The 19,924-nt window shown below is 40.0% G+C and overlaps 2 protein-coding genes across 2 annotated transcripts in view; both read right to left on the bottom strand.

Moving 5' to 3' along the window:
* The window catches only part of rras (RAS related), a 33,443-nt gene extending 26,067 nt beyond the window's left edge, over positions 1-7,376 (bottom strand). The window contains exons 1-2 of the mRNA XM_084372368.1: positions 6,604-7,376; positions 3,743-3,830 (exon numbers count right to left, since the gene is read on the bottom strand). Coding sequence (XP_084228494.1) covers positions 3,743-3,830; positions 6,604-6,690 — 175 coding nt within the window. The 5' untranslated portion in view covers positions 6,691-7,376. The remainder of the gene's footprint in view (positions 1-3,742; positions 3,831-6,603) is intronic.
* A 1,440-nt stretch (positions 7,377-8,816) lies between these two features.
* Positions 8,817-14,620, bottom strand: LOC311268285 (uncharacterized protein). Its single transcript, XM_084371837.1, has 5 exons — positions 14,514-14,620; positions 14,156-14,250; positions 13,322-13,481; positions 11,830-11,953; positions 8,817-9,946 (listed from the first exon to the last, which is right to left on the bottom strand). The coding sequence occupies exons 2-5, from the start codon at positions 14,246-14,248 to the stop codon at positions 9,118-9,120; spliced, it is 1,206 nt and encodes a 401-aa protein (XP_084227963.1). The 5' UTR covers positions 14,249-14,250; positions 14,514-14,620; the 3' UTR covers positions 8,817-9,117.
* Between the last annotated feature and the right edge of the window lie 5,304 nt (positions 14,621-19,924).

Raw genomic sequence — 19,924 nt, 5'->3', positions numbered from 1 at the left:
GACGTTAGCAGCTGGCTGTAGCCACAGGCTAACGGTTTGTTTGTGTCTGTGTAGTAACATTAGCCGCTTACACACAGCAATCCCGTATCAGAGACGATATTTCTGTCCCCCAATATGCCGTCTTTGCTTTCGCCTGTGCCTTTCAGACTGCATCAACCGTAACGGAAAATCGCCGGACTTGTGTGTCACTACACACAGCGAGCCGGCTTCCCGGCTGCTTCGTGTGTGTAGGGGATAAGGCATCAATTGCACTGCTGTGAAGAGTTCATGCGCGCTCCCGCGCCGGCTTGGCTGATGGCTGCAGTTACCCTAACGGCCACAACGGTTGTCGCGTCACTATTGAGTCTTATTTCTTGATCCTGCCCCAAGTTCCTTTAAGCCATTGTTGGTGATTTAATGTAGGTATTTCATTAGATTTTTTAGTTCTACAGTATGTGTTGGATTTTAAGTTATTTGCTGTTTGAAATGTTAGCAATTATATTTTATATATTCAGGGCCTGTGCCACAAAGCTATTAGAAATTAGTAATCAAATACATTTCTATACTTTAAGCTTTATAATATCTTTAACTATGTGTCTGGATTAAATTACAGATGTATCCATAATTTGTCTCCTGCTAGAATATCCAGATAAAAAGTGCCAAACCACCCATTAAAAGCAACCAGAATACAGAAAATGACATCTACTCAGTTAAAATTTTCTAGGGGAGAACCTCCAGAACCTCATTCGATTGTGCAGTGGCATAATGAGCTCAGACACACGTCAAAGCTTTGCAAGAATTCCTTCAGGGTGTCATAGACTAGACTACTGCTATTATTAAAGTCAATGGGAGGAAATACCAAGATTTTCTAAAATTCATTCACGTTTTCCAAAGATTCAACCTTTCACTCGTATTGTTAGGCTTATATTATAATTTATAATGGTAAAAAAACAAAAATATCTTGCATTTTCACTATTGATCTCAGACTTTTTGTGTGTTATGTGGATATTATTATGGTTATCAAAATAACATCAGTGCACTGAAACAGTAAACTCACTTGGTCTTTAAAAAATGTTAATTACTTTTTGTTAATTAGTTATTGGCAATATATCTGTACTGTACTGTGGTATTATAGGGAATTTATTCTAAAGTAACTTGTAAGCCATGTAATATATTCACAATACAATAGAGTTCCAATATGTTACATGTTAAGTCTGCATGAATGTCTTCTATGAGCAGGTAGGACGCATTGGTTCATCTTAGGGCTGGCGATGAAACGATCTCGATAATTTTCATGATAAAATTTTCCACGATAACAATGATAAATTTATGACATTTATTTTCGATATAGTTGTTTTTGAGTCCGTTTTCCTTTGCCTAGAAAACGCTACATTAACAGCCAATCACACAGCAGAGAAACAAATGCATGTTGTTGATACGTGTTTCTGGCCCCTCCCACTCACAACTACTCAGAATGATGGTGACCACCTGTGTGTCGAGCCGACACAAGAAAATGAGCGGCCCGACTAGTGAAACTGACAAAGATGAAGAAATTGTACCGAAGAAAGGTCACATCACTTTGGTTATTTGGAAATAGTTATCTGACTATCAATCTGAAGTCTAACAAAGGACGAACCAGCATTAGATGTCAAATGTGTTGGTGACCAGTCCTCAGCAGAAGTGGAAACACCACCAACCTCTTCCATCATCTCAAAAGGTACCGTCCCAAGCAGTACTCCGAAAGTATGAGTTAGCGGTATCATGCTAGCGTCAGCCTCCCCTAAAGACCAGCCCAGCCCCACTGCTGCTTTTACTAGTCAAACTTCAGTTCGACAACCAACAGTTGCCGCTACTTTTTCAGCCGTTACCCCATATGGGAAGAAACCGAAGCAACACAAAGACATAACCAGCACAGTTATGTACTGTATCGCTAAAGATATGATGCCTATAAGCACGGTTGAAAAATCAGCTCTACACAGAGTGAAGGGTAAAGGTAGAGGAGCAGCTCAGAGATGTCACCGGTGATATGTGGTCTGGTCGCACGTCCGAACCACATCATGTCTTACAGAACAGGAGGCATTAAAGCTGAACTGAACAACTACCTGCAAGCTCAAGAATGTGCAATATTCAAAGAATACAGTAGCATAATCATCCTCAACATTTACCTTTTTATTTTATTTTCTTTAATCAATGTTCAGTTCAGTATACTAACTCTAAAATGTTTGAGAAACGTTTGAAACAAGCAATTTGTTGTACATATTCATCATTTTATTTATCCAGTGTTTAGCATAAAGCCATTTGGTTGGTTGGTTCTGTTGAATGTTTGTCACTTATTCATTCTGACAATAAATAATTGTATTTTATAAACCATAATTAACCTTCTGGTTTGTTTTTGAGTTCTGTCCTAATGAAAATACTCTTAAACTGTCAATTCAACATTGTTATTGTTAAATATACTGTAAATCCTGATAATTATTGACATCGATCAATATAAAAAAACATATCATGATAACAGTTTTGGCCATATCGCCCAGCCCTAGTTCATCTTCATTATTTCTAAGAGCATCTTAAGTTGCAAGTACAGCAATCTCTTGTGCCTGTTTGTGCCTTCCATGTTTTATCATTAGATTCAACTTACAGCGCCCAGCATTGTTATTCTGAAAAATAAGCATCCAAAAACTTGTCAAAAACCCAGAGGGTAGGTTCTCTGCAGGCAATTCCAAGAACCCTCAAACCCTCCTCTAATCTAGTTAAAATGCATTCCCTCAATTTTTTTTTTTTTTTTGACCTTCTTCACAATCCAAAGATGGTTGCAAGAAATGACTTTGCTCATTTTGTACAACACATAAATATAAAAACACAAAATATAAAAACAATTTACAAAAATCATAAATAATGCAAGGAAAGGAATTCACTTCTGGTTCAACAATCAATTAAATATGTAATTTGGAGATACCCTCTTTATTTGGACTAGGAAACAGTGTCACAGAGTCACAACTTTGAAGTTATGAATCTTTTATTTTTATTGAAATGGACAACTCTTTGAGAGCACCAGGGATTTAACTTTCAGAAAAATGAATGCTTAGCTTTGTGACTCAAATGTAATGTAACATGAGAGGCACAACTGGGGCTGAGAAAACCCACGTTCCCATTGAGGACTCTGACAGAGCCAGTGAGTAGACATGAGTGAGTGCCATGATATGCTTGTCCTATCTTATATATACCTGTATACCACCCACCACACAAACTACAATATTTGTGTACATATCACTGTAAGACATCAAGTATTACATAGAACAAGTGCTCCCAATATAAGAATGAATCGAATCTATGTAGTTTTAAAGATAATGACCACATACTTCTGTTTATTCAAGAAGCTTAAATTTGACCTAACTGTATCATTCAGTCTACAGTAAGGTTTGCGAAGGACAGGGTATAGGAAAAAAACATATAAAAGACAATTGCATTGTTGTACACAAATGGCTACACGTATAAAAAACAGTCTGCCATTCACATATTAGGCTACTGTATGGTGAAACAGCGGTGTGAAAGAACACACTACAGCCTGGCCTCATGCAGCAACACTGGCCAAGTGCAAGTCCTAACAAGGGAATGAAGCATCCAGAGAGCAAACACACCATCTGTGTCATATCACATCACAGTGCAACACACCCTCTTTCAAACAAAGCCTTTCACACACCCTGCAATCACTCTGACAAACAGTGTAAAGTGTGAATTCATGTCCAGTGTGATAGAGCCTTACTGTCCAGCCGGGTCTCCTTTCCATCCACAGTACAGATCTTGGTGTAGGAGTCTTCGATGGTGGGGTCGTAGTCTGACACAAAGTAGGACTGTGGGACACACTCAGGGTTAATAGTAAGCTACTGCTATAGGCACAGTTTCTACTGTAGCTATATGCTACAATCAACAGTGTCTCTTAAATAAAGTGACTTGTTTTACACTTTTCCCAAGAAATATCTCACTCTCTTTTGGAGAGTGGCCATTTGTAAGACGCAGCTTGAGAAAGATGCAGTACATCTATTCAGCAGTTCTACAAATGTGAATACTCCAATAAAATAGATTTGCATTTCTGTAACCAGTGGTAGAACATAACTAAGTATATCTACTAAAGTATTGTCAAATGACTTTTCAGTAGTCGGGTGTTTATCGGCTTCAGCTTGGATTGGATGTAGTCATGTTCCCATCACATCTGATCAGAGTTGTCATAATTTTTGGCCCCTTATAAGGCACAGTGTAATGATGTCAAGGACACATGGCCGCATAATAATACATCATTCAGTCGCCACTGAGTTTTGAAAGAGAGACTGAAGTGAAGGATATGAAAAAGCAACTACCTTAAAGAACAGACATGGCTCACTCCTTACCAACTTTACTCATCAACTCTGGAAAAACTGAAGTATCAAATTTCCAAGTGTTAATCTCTTCTGGATTCATTGGATGAGGTATATGATCTGATACTTTCTACTGTCCCGGTTCCGGCACATTCGTGACGTTGACGTGACACACTAGGGGGAAAAAAAGAGGCAAACCTGTCCACTCATATTAGTGTAAAAAGTCTCTTCAGGCTGTTTGTATTCTTTCCACTTAATCTGTAGCCACAGGTGATCCCTCAGTCTTCCATTACAGCATTGTGTTTTCCTTTCTGCTGAATTCTAAATAAATTGTTAGCATAGATATGTTGGTGATAGAATGCATTGTTACCATAGATATGTTATTTTTTCTGACCAAACCCTTTCAGTGCTGAAGCCATATGAATGTCATTAACTTGATGTTGGTTTGGTACAGCATCACCTGGGATCCAACACTAACATTTGAGTCCCGTCTTGTCTCGTCAACAAAAACAAAATATACATTTCGTCATAATTTCTATCATCGAAGATCTATTTTTAGCTCATCATCGTCTCATCTTGGTCATGAAAAAAGGTAGATGTAATTAGTGCAGTGTAATTTTTTGTTAACAAAATTAATTGCTCAGTTAACTGTTCAGGTTGCAATCTGAGACCTTACTGCTAAATTTGACTAAATACTACACACTGGATCTTTGCAATACAAGTGACATGTACTTTTTGTGAGTATTTCTATATTGTACTTCTACTTGGCCTACATAACATTTCAGTGTGGTATTGTAGTTTCCAAGATAGATTTTAAGCTAACAGTCAGGTCAGTTGGATTTGTGGCTTAGTTAGCAAATCACTATCTATATATCAGTGAATGTTAGCTTGTATTAACCTGCATCTACCACACAAATGAGCCAACAGTGGCGTTCTGAAGCAGTAGCTGTCAGGAGTGTAGAAAACCCACATTCAAAAATGTGGCTAGCAGCAACATAAAGTGCAAAAATTGTCATTTATTACCTAAACATAAAAAACACTGAAATGGCCCCTTAACTGATCAGTCATTGTTAGCTGGCTAGCTAGGCAAACCTGACCAAAAATGATTCTACACTGTTAAAAACAGCTCACAAATGAACCAGGACTGTTAAATGGACAAATGTATGCTGCATCAGTACTGTTACGTTGCCTCTCCAGCATTACATCAGCATTCTCCAGCATTACATCAGCATTAGTTTGACCTCATCAAACTAATGCTGACTGAATGCATCTGTCACACCAGTGTTGTGCATGTCTTACCTGTTTACTACAAATCCATATTGAATAACGAATGTGTTTTACTGCCTTATAGCTCTGATGCTTGTAGCTGAGAAAAGACCATTGTCCTGTTCTGTCATGTGTATTAGAATGAGGCAATGGGATCGGCCAACTATAGCTAATCAATGTCAGATAAACATTTTGACCTGTGGTGCAAAGTGCATTCCAACCACAGTGGCTATGAGCTGCCGCAATTCTTCCACCACTGTCTGAAACAAGGCCATAGTCTGTACTGTAGTTTCAAAACCAAGTGCAGCTAGTCAGCTCAGTTGGATTTTAGGCTTTGTACGCTACTGTAAGCACTCAGTACTCAATAAAAATGGAAACCAATGCTGCAGAGAAGGTATGGTAAATATACAGCCTACTCATCATATATAATATACTTTCATAAAGGTTATATAACTTGTAACTAATGGCTTTATAAATCTCTTACCATGCTTTATAGATCAGTGCCAGGTTGTGAAAAATCACCCCACTTTGTAGTTGTTGGGTTTTTTTGGTTTTTTGGTTTTTTTTGCTCTTTAGATCATCAGAATAACCCTCTATTGGACAGGTTGGCCACTTACCTTCTGGAAAAGAGCTGGACAGAATCTAGTTACTAATTTATTGTTCTAACTCACAACAAGACTTACAAACTGTAGGTAATGAGAAGCTGAAAAACCTGTGGCTCTTTATTGATGACTATGAGTTGACAATTACAAGGCACAGAGATTTTTCACAACCTGGCAATTTAGTTTTTATTAATAGCCAGTAACTTATCTAAAAAGATTAAGTGATTTACTAACTAATCATTTGACTGAGTCATAATGTAACATAATGTATAATATTAATTGTAATAATAGCCCACATTACACAGGCAATAGAGTAGGCTTCCCTATGTCGGCTCACTGTAGTCTGACTAGGCTTTGTGTCTATAATAATTCCTATAGGTAGAGTATACAGTGGGAGTCAGTACCTGGATGAACTGGATGGTCAGGGCGCTTTTCCCGACCCCTCCTCCTCCCACCACCACCAGCTTGAATCTTTCTTCTTCTCCACTCATACTGGATTTACACTTGGATTTGTTAAAAACTTTCCAGGGCCTGAATCAGAGGCCCGCCGTTCCACCAGCAGCTCCAGCCAACCCGAGCCGAGGAGAAGCAATCCAAAGCAAAGTTGGCGAGTGAATCCGCCTGTTAACGTTAATGTTAGCAGAGGACACCAGCATGCGCGATTTTATCAGTGTAGCTTCAAAGTGAAACTTCTTACATGAAGCTCATTTTCCACGACGAGATTTTCAACACACAACGACGGCGTTCAGAATCACGCATGAAAACCAAAAGTCCCACCGGAGTCGCTCTGTCCGTCCGCCCAAGAGAGCAGCTCCGTGTCTTTGTTGGAGTTTTGTGTTGCCGTGCTGCGGCTTGTGTCGCTTCGCTGCTCCTCTCTCCTTTCTGCTCGCTTCTCCGTGGCCTCCAGGCAGCTACTTGGGGCGGAGAACTGCTTCCTCTTTTCTCTTTCCTCAAGAAACTAAGGCAGCTCACACACTAATTTCCACACAGACACCAAGCGGTGTGTCGGCAGCACATACCGACACTTAGAAATGATATGATAAAACACTACACACACTTTAGCTTTCGTCAGATTAAACAAATAACTGGCCGGAACAAATTCCATGTGTCACTTTCCTAATTTGGTCATTTGGAGTATCCGTGATCATGTCAACCTAATAACTCGCAAAGGACGTGAAAGCAACACGAGCTCCTTAGAAGTGTTACAAAGTGGACGAATTATGATTGTCCATAAAAATATTTCTGTGGTTATTGAACAGGAGCTGTCTTGTGTAATTATAGGTCTTTCATCAGCTCTGGTCGGCTTTAACAAGAACATCAATGTAACTTCACAATGTTCGGTTACTAAAACGGCAACGTCGTTTGCAACACGCCATATGTGGACTGCTTCCTACAATTACTCTGCGCCTGCAGTTACATATAACTCACCTCCCGTCTATCACTTGCCAGGAAGTTCCTATTCAGTAGTCATAGATGAGGCCACAATGAGCTGTCTTCAGAGTCAGAACCAGAAATACTTTATTATCCCCGAGGAGAAATTGTTTACGTTACAGCTGCTCCCATTCAAAGTTCAGAATATGCAGAAATAATAATAATAATAATAATAATAATAATAATAATAATATCTATATATAAACAAGAACAAGAACAACAAAAACAAAACAAAAATACAAGAAATGTACACTCCACTAGAACACATATACATATATACAGAGCAATTATAATGCCAAAGTTGAAAACTGTGTGTCTGACACTGAACAGAACAGTTTGATGGCCACAGGCAGGAATGATTTCCTGTGGTGCTCTGCGGTGCATCTTGAAGGCAGACCATGTAGGCTATTCAGTGTATACCGCCATTATCATTATAGAATGCACAATGAAATCCACACTTGGATATTTTCATGCAAAATGTATATAATGAGCCTAAAGCATTGTGCCTTATGGCTGATGAAGTCCATAATACATTTTAATGAAAAAATAATTGAGCCATTCTAATCACAAGGCTCGAGACTTGATCATTTAAAATAGTGTGCATTACAATGTAAACACTAAACCCATTTGGGCCGGTGCCTGGAGGCCCCCAACCTCACCAAAATCCCACCAACTGTGGCCTCATTCTGTATTTGCTTCTGGTTTTTAGCATGTTTTTTGTCAAAAGGGTCCTGCCTGTGTGGAAGTCCCGAATAATGTCAAACTTGTTGAGGTTCCCGAGAAACACGCACTCACTGCGTGTCTCCTGCCTGGAGCTGTGATGATATGAGATTCTGTATAACTCAGGATCTTGCTTTTCGCTGTTATTAGGCCCATTATAGGACCACATGAAGATTTTCATGACCAATGGATTGTATAGTCTACAAAGCCAGTGTCTTCTTTTGAAAAAAAAAGTCTTTACTCTAATTTTATTATCATTAATATACTTGAAACTGTTAATTACTTTCTGCACAATATCCCTCAAATCATTTGTGTCCTGGCACAACACTTACAATTTTGTGAGAAATGCAACTAATGCCTAATGCGGCTTCTTAGACAAAACGTATTGTTATAATTATAAGAATTATTGTATATTTACAGTAAATGATTAAACTGAAGACTCATACTGAGAAAAAGCAAGACAGGGTTGAAATGCAATCTTTAATCATCAGTAAATACTTTTGAACCCATTGTGCCATTTTTTTAAAAGCCTTTTAAAATAACTTCATCTTACAAAGGCCAAGGTGACTGGTGTCAATATGTAGTAAACAAGACTCATTTGTGTTGAGGTTTCTTGCCAAGTAGAGTTATATTCAGCTCTGCAGTAAATAAATAAATAAATAAATAAATAAATGAATAGAAGACACAAGTTCTTTCAGACCTTGTGTGTGGTTTGGCTTTTGACAAACATGCACAGATATAAACAGACACACCAAGCATCCTGAAAATCAGCTGTATGCAGGCTGTCCCATCCTTACAGGTTGGACAAACATCCCTCCTAGCAGCACCCTCTCCCCCCAGCCCAGCAGCTTGTTGAGGGTGAAGCTGAGTGGCGACAGCAGGCCCTGCTCCATCACTTCAGCTCTGCTGCACTTGCTATGAGAGGGATTTTTTTCCCAGTGGGTATCTTCAGGCTGCCTGTAGGAGGAAGTGTTGCTCTGTGTCTTTGCCTCTGGCCTTTCTCTCATTTCCCCAATGCAGACAGTTTTGAGAGTGGTAGCGCCCCCTGTTTGCTGGCTGATGCTGGCTGTTGAGGGAGGGCAGCTTCCCAAAGGGGTTAAAGAGAGAGTGAGGCTTTTGCGTTTCTCAAGTAGAGAAGCTGAGCCTGCTGGGAGTTGTAGTGTGGGCTTTGCTTCTGGTTTGACTGGCTCAGAGGGGCTTGGAGCTACAACCTCACCTGGCATCTGGAGCTGCTGCTGGTTTTGATTGAGAGTCAAATGAATATTCTGGAGCTTCCCTGACAGGGAAACCTGCTGATTTCCACTTTCATCTGAAAGTGAGTTTCTCTGAAATGTTTTGTTTATGTGGTAGAAATTCTCTTTGTATGCCTGTTTGGCCTCTGCTGAGTTGCTTGTGACACTGTCAGCCTGATAATTAATCTTCTGAATGGTGTCAGTGCAGTTAACGCTGTCGTTTATGGAAAGCAGGTGATTATCCAGCCGCTGGACGAGGAGGTCGCCACCAGAGGCCATCTTGCTCAGAGTTCCCTGGAAATGCTGCAGTTGACCCAGGAAGTTGAAGTTAGGGGAAATTGAGGGTCGACGATCTTTCACAAACCTTACAAGGAGACAGATAGGATGTGGGGTTAGAGCAACCAGTCTTTCACAGCTCATATAATAAAATGATCAATAAGAATAAATAAAATAGTAATTAATAAACCAATGTACTAACTGGTTGATATTCTACACTGATGTACAATCTGGTCAGACAGTATTGTGATCTGTTTTTCTTTTTTCCTCTTATTTATTTGTGCAAAAGACAGATACAAGTGTTAACCCACTGCAGTTTCACACATTGGTTTCTGGGCTTCAGTTTTGAAGCCTTGAGTTTGACATTTTGGCCATTGTCATCTTAGGGTTTTTTAGGCCAAAGTGAACACAATCAGACATGAGGGTGGAGCACCAGAGGATATCGTTATTGGATCAGACTGAGAACCTGAGGACATGCTGTGTTAGCGACTTGTCAAACACAAGGTAGCCATGCCCTTAAGAATACCCTGCTCAAATAAAATACTTATGTATTGAAGAAGACTTGAAATGTGTGATTGAGACTCAATAGGAAACTTTTTACACATGTAATACATCAATGAAAAGTAGTGTCATTTTGTCATAAGCTTACATACAATAGTTGCCCCCACTTGGCCATCAGAAAGAATTACATTTTAAGGCTGGTTTCAGACCAAATCAGGTGGTGCGGCATAATGCAATTCTTCCCATTCATTTTAATGAGGGTATTCATTCATTCAGTTTGGCTTTGTGCACCAGATAAAAAACATCTGTGGATGCCCGTGAGCACTGTAGGACCGGCATGCTTAACCTACTGTGGCAGGGACATGACCAGAGATCAGAGGCAGAGCAGAACTGGTCAGTGGCTGGGCTTGTCATTTAGCCTGGCTAAATGCCACAGAGGGAACACAACAGACATTTCTTTGTGTAGCGCTATATTTCACTTAATAATACCAAACAAACAATCATTCGTAGGACCAGCACTAAGTGGAATGTCTTATTTTACATACATGCATAAAACTGCTCCTATTAAGATGTCCTGGAAGCTTTCTGTTTGCAGTACACAGACTATATCATTCTATATTTATAACATTTTATATGAGAAATAATTGCATTGAAATGACGTCTTTGTGTAGACCACATTTCAATATGCAATATGACTTCAAAGAAATACATCATCTCTCTTTCAACATACAAATGAATAAATTAACAAAATAATAACACAAATGTGTGTTTTGTGATTCATTTGTGTTGTAATACTATTTTAGATAGTTGAAATGATGGCAAAAATAGGTCCTAGACATTGTTTTTCCAAGAAATTCACTTCTATTCCAGTTTTACTAAATTACAAAATATATACTGGAAAGCTTGATTTAATTTGGAAGGTGCAATTGAGTTACCAATCACAGGCAAGAACAACACTGCAGGAAATAAATTACTGTGTAAAGTGGCAACCACACCACAGAGTGAAATGTGCTTATCCATGTGATAGGTGTCACCAGAAGCTCAGTGACAACCTGCAGTTCAATTTGGTAAACAGTCTCAATAGCTCCTAGAGATTCAATTTACTGTTGTTTGGTCCAGCTAAGTGGACAATAAGTTCACACAGGTTATTCAAAAGACACATTTGTTCCATAGGCTCCTTTCTCAAAACTGTAAGCCATGTCTCTGTTGTGAAGGAGGGTTAAAGGTTAAATAAAAGGTTAAATATAACTAAACAGTGCATTGTCAAGATGGCTCACTGTTGGTCAACTACAGGGAGAAATTCAGCAAAGTTGAACTCAGCATTGCTGTAGATTAATAAGGGTTTGGTATTATGTATACATGCCTAATTGTATATTATAAATAAAAGCATGGAACTTTCACAACCCTGTTCAGTACACTGGCAGATATGATGAATTACTGCACAGCTCAGATGTGTGTAAAAAGCCGTACCTGTAGGCATGGTCCAGGTCCATTCCCAGGCTGTACATGATATAGGCTACAGCCAGAGCTGGGGAGCGAGAGATTCCTGCTGCACAGTGAACCAAGACAGAGGAACCAGAGGACATGGCTGCATCTGCACACACACAACACTGAGACAGTTAGTCAAACTACACAGAAAAAGACAACTAACAATGAACTATCATTTAAACAAAATCAATATGAGCAAAGTTATTTGGACTGGAATTATTTGTATTAGGAATCGGACGTAATTCGCTTGTAACATGACTTGTTAAAGCAACACTAGGTAGTTTTTCGACCTTAAAATAACATTTCTAAACTTAGTTAAGTGGTAGACTAACGGTTAATAGGATGAACGGTGATGCCTCTGCAGCCTGAGGGGGGTCGCGCCGGCAGAAACCGCACTGCGTAACTTCCCTGAGCGAGTAGCTACATACCTGACGTAAAGGCGTCTAGTGCGACCTGCTTTACGACACGTTTATTCGTCGGTGGATTTAGTCAGCAGCTACTTGAATTTTTTGTAAACCAACGCCATGGCCAAGCCAGCTAAAAAAGCCAAGAAGGTATTGTCTGAGGAGGCGAAGAAAAGAAAAAGAGAAAGTGATATAACATGAGCCGGACAGGGATAAATATTGGACCAGCTTACACTCGGTGGTGCGAGCTGAAAGAACTGATGGCGACCTAGCCTAGATGCTACTGGATTTGTAAGTCATATATTACATATATACATATTTATTATCTTACCGACTTTTACTTTGAGTTGATTTGTTGTTATGTGGTGTTCACTGGGGCACTATTTATCCACAGTTTATAACCGTAATAAAGCCGGGAGATAAGCTAATGCTGTTTTGATAGCTTGCTCGTTTTCATGTAGTGACTGTAAACGATGTCTAACTTACTAAAACACTATGAACGTCTTGTCTTGAAAAGTTGCAGATTCCTTAGTTCATGCAGATAATCAACGTAATTGTTGAACAGTGTGGTCGGGAGGTAACGTTAGCATGCTACTTACTGTCGTCATACCGAGTTGGTTGTAGTTATTACGCCGAACACGTCAACTTGCGATTGTATTCAGTAACTCCCGAAAACATAGTTATATTTTCAGACGTTACTAAACACATTCACGCCCAAGCGTCGTGTTTTGGAAGTAACGTAGTCGGCGCAATCACTATAACCAACTCGGTACGAGAATAATTATAGCATGCTAATGTGCTGTGCAGCCTTTATGCTAACAAACTACCAACTGCTATCTCTGAATCTAGCTTGTTGTTGGCACTCGATTGAGGTTTTTTCAGACGATTTTGTGATTCGCCGGCTCCGTCAACAAATTCACATGTATTCATTTTCCCCAGAGATGCTCATACAGCGACAGTATTTACGACACTAGTAACAGATAATTGCGCTTCTCAACCAGCCGGGGGTAGTAATGAGTCCAAACTACCTAGTGTTGCTTTAAAGAGCAATGGTGTGTGTGATTCCTGACCAATAAAGTGCAGAGCCTGTGGGATCCAGGGCAGCAGGTCGTCCCACAGGGAGTCATCAATGGGGATGCGAAGATATCTGGAGCAGGGCAAAAAGGAGGGCTGGGGGCTGCAGCGGCTCACACTCAGCACATAGGAAATACCCAGAGATGCCAGGCGGTCCTACACACACACACACACACACACACACACACACACACACACACACACACACACACACACACACACAAGGATGGAAATAGAGTGAAATATTTGCACTTTTCATAAAAAGGAAACTAGCCCATTGTTTCTTTCTGTGATATTCACTGTTGGTGGTCTCACCTTATTTAGGATCGTTTGTCTCTTGATAAAGTGAGATTATTGTAGTTCAATAGGCTTTGCCACGACTGGTAGTGTCTACAACTCCATTACATTTCAGGGCTATACTTGTTTCTCCGCTACATTCCACTGAGATGTCCAGTTTGCAGATACAAACATGTAATCAGTGTCTAAAATTGAGATTTAACCTCCCAACTGTATATTTAGTTGTTAAAATGAGCACCACCTCAGTCAGATACAACAATACAAATGCTGCTTACACATAAATGCATCGGTAATAATAATCCAGTAACACAAGCTATATAATGATATAATAACATAGGCTAATTCTGATAGGAGCCTCTGCAGCTGTATAACACTAGCCTAATTTTACTTTTGATAGTCTTCATTATTTTACTTCAGTGAAATTTAGAATCCTGGACCAATAATTTGACAAGTTTCTTTACATAGTTGATACTTTCATATGTTAAGGATGTTAATAGGCTTTATCTTTCCACCACTTGTAGTCCTCATCTTACCTGCGTCACGTCGCTCTCCGCTCCGAGGTAGAGCTGCGGCAGAATGACGGACAGCGGAGGCCGCTCCGACTCTCTCTCCCAGGACCAAACCATACCTGCGAGCACAGCACGGAATACCCGCTGACATTCTCTGTACGCAATTTTGATGACATAAGACTAAATTGTCTTATTGCCAAAAATGTTGGTCTGTGCTATCGGAACACAGGTAGTATCCTAACTTACTACAACTTTCATTAATCTTAGCACATCGGTTCCAGATAAAAAAGAACCAGCAAATTGTGAAAATGCGCTGTTTTCATATTTAGGTCGCTTATTCTCTCATGCAAAAGACGGATGCTACTTATTTCATATAACTCACTGTAAATGACGCTCTTCAAAATCTCCGACACGTCCAGTTCTTGTAGCAGAAGTCCTCTGCCGCCGCTGCGTCTTCACCCTGCTCTCTGAAATTGACTTCTAAACGATGAGCTCATCCTCTTTCTAACAATAGAACTCCACTGGATGATGTCATCTGCAGCCAATCAGCGCCTTGCCTGACTTCCACACACGTAGACGTGTCTCCGCTGTATCAGCGCGTCTCTCAGCAGCAGAGAGAAGAAACAGGCTGTCAGCCGCACAGTGAAGCAATCACAGTGTAGATCGCCATACAACTGCGTCATCGACACCACTCAACATTCATGTGAACATTTAAAGACAGCTAGTATTTTCACCACTTGCACAGTTCTGTCGAAATTTCTAAATAAAGGCGTTTCACATGGATTTGGACCGCTTGTGTTACTGCAATGTCTACGCCACCACTGATCACCTGCACACAGCGCAGATTTAAAAGATTTTATTTCTGATTGTATTTTCTATTGCCTTCTGGCCAGTGCCGGCCCAAGCCTTTTGGGGGCCCTAAGCAGAATTTGATTTGGGGCCCCCCTCCCACCACCGCAGAGTCACCTGTGCTTGACAATTATTGACACAAATGTCACACTATAATGTTAAATAAATTGTATTAATACAGTGACAGATTATGAACTACTGTCCCCCTGGGCACAGATGCATAAGGACTGATTTTTATAAATCATGTGAGCAAGAAAAAAATTCAAGACAATAGTTTTCAGTATTGATCTGTCAGATCAATAATGTCACAAAGCAACTGCAGTGCCTGTCTCCAGAAAGTGCCGCTGCCTCAATCCCATGAGATTACGTTGCCTACGTGAACATGACGTCAGAGCAAGTTGTGATCAAGTCGGGAATGATGATTATTATTTAACATCCTTAGCAAATGCAACAATACATTTCTTAGACGTATGATACATTGCCCTGCAACTTCTAAACACTATTGCTACAATCACTTTGAGAACATCAACTGGAACCTGATTTGGACCCACTACAACAAATTTATTGTACACAATAAAGTCTGTGAAGTGTATTTTAAAATGATACACTTAATTTAGCTAAGATATAGAAATTATATTTCTCAATCCTGTGTATTCTTTAATACTGGCACTGAAAGTATTCTACATCTATTTTATGAATGCATTTATGTCAATTTTTTTTTGGAATGATGTTGAAAATGTTTTTGAAATGTTATGTGGAACCAAAATTAACTTGAAGAAAAGAGATGTGTGAGGGAAATTCTCAAATGTCCCTTATTATTTTGATATATTGTTCTTACATATAAAACTTAATATAGACACAACATTATTATTTATGTAAAGTGAAATCTTATTGTTTGTGTGCTTCCAACATGAGTTCTGTCTTGTGATAGCTATGTGGATGCAGAGTATGAGTGGATGAATGGATGCCGTGAAAATCAACATAAAGGAACTTAGGTAAGGAGTTCATCCTGAAGGGGGTCGGTGAAGCCTCTTCTATGTAAGTGTTTTGACCTTAGGTTGACACATGACACACAACAATGGTTGAAGCATATAAGAAGTTTATGTGTATCATAAGATGGAGGTGGAGAATTGGAATAGTGTTTTGAGAGAGATCATATGTCATCTTGTGACTGTTACAATTGAATGTATTGTTTCTTATTATTACAAAAGAAGGGGAAAGACTGCCTCTCTTCAGTCAACATATATGCACTGCTGGTGTGCGGCTCTTGCTTGCAAGCAATAAAGGAACTTCTAGAAAATAAATATTGTGTCGAACTTGGCATTTGACCAACTCTCATCTGCACTAGACAAGCGACTGATTTTCAGTTGCCACGACAGATGTAATCTTCTTTTATAAAGAAAACGATCTAGACAGAAGTCACGGATTTATCTTAAATATTTTTATTTTACACGCTTAGTTTTATATCCATAAATGCAAGTGGACTAAGAGGCCTTCCAATATTCCCCAGTTCAAACATGATATGAAATTGTAATTTGAAACACTAAAAGGATTGACAAATCCATAAGGACAATGAGCATTTATAATGCCTTCAAATCATTTTATGATGTATATGTTTATATTCCCCTCCCTGTTTATTCTTTTTCTTCTGTTTCTGTGTTGTTTTTTTGTTATATCTTGATGTAAAAAAAGGTGATCTATTATTTTTGTAATGATGTTATACTGTAGGTCCAGGGCGGGTGTCCAGGGTCTGAAGTCGGACACAAATTTGACCGGCATGCATTGTGCGGTGATCACTGCTGATCGATTCTGTGCAGGACTGGCTCAACTCGAAACAGCCTGTTGACTCCATGGTTGACTAAACCATAGAGAAAAGTTACTTTTCATGTCTCTTATTTGTCGTTTCCTTGCTCCTCGCTTGAAGCGGAAGTCGTTCCTGTCCGCCATCTTGCAGGCCTTCCCAATTCTCTTATACCCCATTTCCACTGGTCAAAAATCCTTCTTAAACATGGTAAGATCAGGCTTTTTTGTGCAAATTTACACCCAGGTCAATTGACTCTGCAGTAGACATGGGTTTTTATCACCTCAGCTCGGCTTTGATCTACATTTACATTTGTAATTTTTTAAAAAGTAATACTTGATTACATTTAGGGCATTTAGCAGATGCTTTTGTCCAAAGCAACTTACAGTAATTCATACATTCATACACTGATGGCGATGGCTGCCATGCAAGGTGCCAACCAGCACATCAGGACCAGTTTGGGGTTCAGTATCTTGCCCAAGGACACTTTGACATGCAGACCAGAGGAATCAAACCAGCGACCTTCTGATAACAACACGCTGGCTCTTCTGAGCCACAGCCGTCTGATTTAAACATAAGACCTGGGTGAACATGCTAAATTTCACCTTGTGAAATGACAGCACGTTATCAATTACATTTTGTCTAGGGGAAAGAAGATGTGAAACTGCTGCTGGTAAGTCAGAAAGTAATTGTAGATCCAGTGTTTAGGCATTCTGTGTAAGGTTAATTGAAATATTGAATCTTTGTCTGGATACCTTTTGTGTAAATTCTTGTGAAACTGTTGACGCTGAGTGGTTATTAGCCAGTTTTGGCCAACTAAGCTGTGGTAAATAGGCTTGATTGCAGGGCGGCGCTAACCCTGCATGAGGTAAATGCAGCACATATGGGCTAGTCACTACAGCGACAGGACAGCTGAACGAAGACTGTTGAACAAAGACTTAGGGAGTCTCTCTGCGGAGTCCATCGAGGGGGTCCAAGTAACCAACTGTCCAAAACCCATCGTAGCTATGAGTCCTACCCAATCCCAGTCAGTATGAATACGCAGTATACGTACACTGTACACAGATTAAAACAAAGTACACAGTATAAATACACTGTACAAAGTATAAATACACAGAATACATTATAAATACACTGTACACAGTGTCAATACACAGTACACACACAGTATAAATGCACAGTACACAGTATAAATACAATGTACACAGTATAAATACAGAATGCAGCTTGTTCTTCGTGTGCAGCTGTTTGTTAAACAGGTAACAGACAGAACATAACAGGTGCAGATTGAACTTAAAGGTTGTGGGTTCGCAAAAAAAAAAAATCCAGAAGAAGTTTAATGTGTTTACAGAAGCTTTATCTGCACGAAAATGAATAATCAGGACATCAGCACGAGCATCACGTCCCAACATGTCCAATGAGAGGTAAAACTGCGAGAATGAAACAGGAACTGAACTCGCAACTGTCAAATATGTGTTGGCCGACACACTTAAGTGTGCTCAACATCTGCTTTTGTTTAATGTCAACCACGACAACATGAGCAACATAGTCAGACATCTCAGCTCAACTTGCTGGTTCTTAACTCCTATCCATAACAAAGTCATTCATTTCCCACCATAACTTCTTATCAGGATATGACAATACTCCTACATGTCCATTCTTACAACAGGTTTACACACTCTTCCAAACCTAGTTACCATCTGGCCTTCAGATGTGTTTCTTATAAGCCCATTAAAGTCACCCTGTCTCTGACATGAGGCTTGTTTTGTTTCTGTCCCTTTTAACTCTGTGTCTGCTTCCTTAGTGTTTGAGTTCGCTGTTGCTGCTCTTGGTGGTACAGGTTGAAGTTGTGCTCTGTTCCTTCGCACCTCTCCTCCCCGAGGAGAGCTCTGTCAGGCAACTTAGGGATCAGATTCCTGTAAAGCGAAGGGAGTGTGGTCTTGATCTTCCTACCCATAAGCATTGTCTATAGCACATCAATGCTAGCAAAGGATCTTACCCTGCGGATTGTGTGGGCTGGATGTAACATGCACAATGTCATACTGTCTGCAGAAGTCTTTCCAGGCCTCACTTATATATTGAGGTCCATTATCACTGACAATCTGGTCAGGGATACCAAATCTTGCGAATGTAGCTTTTACCATCTTAACAACCTGTTCTTTTGTGGTGGTTGTTAATTGCAAGATTTCCAGGTAACGTGAGTAATAGTCTGATATCACAATGTAATGTTTGCCTTTATACTCACATATGTCCGTGGCTATCTTTTGCCATGGTCGCTCAGGAAGAGGTGTAGGTTGTAGTGGCGCCTTGCACTACGTGCTCTTGTTTTCCTGGCAAAAGTGGCACGTCTCCACCCTACGCTTAATATCGGCAGATATCTTAGACCACAACACAGTTTCCTGTGCGCATTATCTGCATTTTGACAGGCCTTGGTGTCCATCATGTATGCGCTCCAATATTTCCCCGTCTCATTGACTGTGGAATTACAATGCGACATCCTAGTGTGATGAGGCCCTCACACACTGATGATGAGTCTTTCATGGTGTAATATCAAATCAAATCAAATTTTATTTGTATAGCCCAAATTCACAAATCACAGTTTGCCTCAGAGGGCTTTACAATCTGTACAGAGACGACACCCTCTGTCCTTTGACCCTCGATTCGAGTGAGGAAAAACTTGCCCCAAATAGTCTAATAGTCTTTTGCACTGTAGAGGGTACTATTCACTCGTTCTGGTCATCCATCTTTGATCAGCTTTTGAACACTCTGCCACTGCTCATCCTTCTGTGTAGCAGACCTGATCATATCCAGTTTGTGCTGTGATATTGGCCAACTGTGAGTGACAGCAGTAACATGGCAGGCAACGATTGTCTCTGTGGTGTTGTCACTGTCTTTAATTGGGCTGCACGACAAAGCATCCGCTATGACCAATGTTTTGCCTGGTGCATATTCTGCCTTGGCATTAAACCGCATTAGCCGCATCAGGAGTATCTGACATCGCACCGGCACTGCATCCAAGTCCTTACTGTTTATCAGTGGTACCAGTGGCTTGTGGTCTGTTATAAGCCCGAATCTGTCCATGTCTACCAGGTACTTTTGGAACCTCTCACATCCTCCTGCTAAACGTTCCTTCTCAATTTGCG

Source organism: Pagrus pagrus (assembly GCF_965226575.1).
Source record: "Pagrus pagrus genome assembly, chromosome: 13".
Taxonomy (NCBI): Eukaryota; Metazoa; Chordata; class Actinopteri; order Spariformes; family Sparidae; genus Pagrus; species Pagrus pagrus.
Note: the sequence above shows the minus strand (reverse complement) of the source record. Positions and strands in the feature narration are given on the sequence as shown.

What these genes read in the sequence shown, in the direction of transcription:
- LOC311268285 (XM_084371837.1), bottom strand. Translation starts at nt 14,248, where the DNA reads ATGGTTTGGTCCTGGGAGAGAGAGTCGGAGCGGCCTCCGCTGTCCGTC. An exon ending in ACAGGCTCTGCACTTTATTG is followed by an intron (nt 11,954 to 13,321) that starts GTCAGGAATCAC and finishes GTGTGTGTGCAG; the next exon opens with ATGCAGCCATGTCCTCTGGT. An exon ending in GACCTGGACCATGCCTACAG is followed by an intron (nt 9,947 to 11,829) that starts GTACGGCTTTTT and finishes TCTCCTTGTAAG; the next exon opens with GTTTGTGAAAGATCGTCGAC.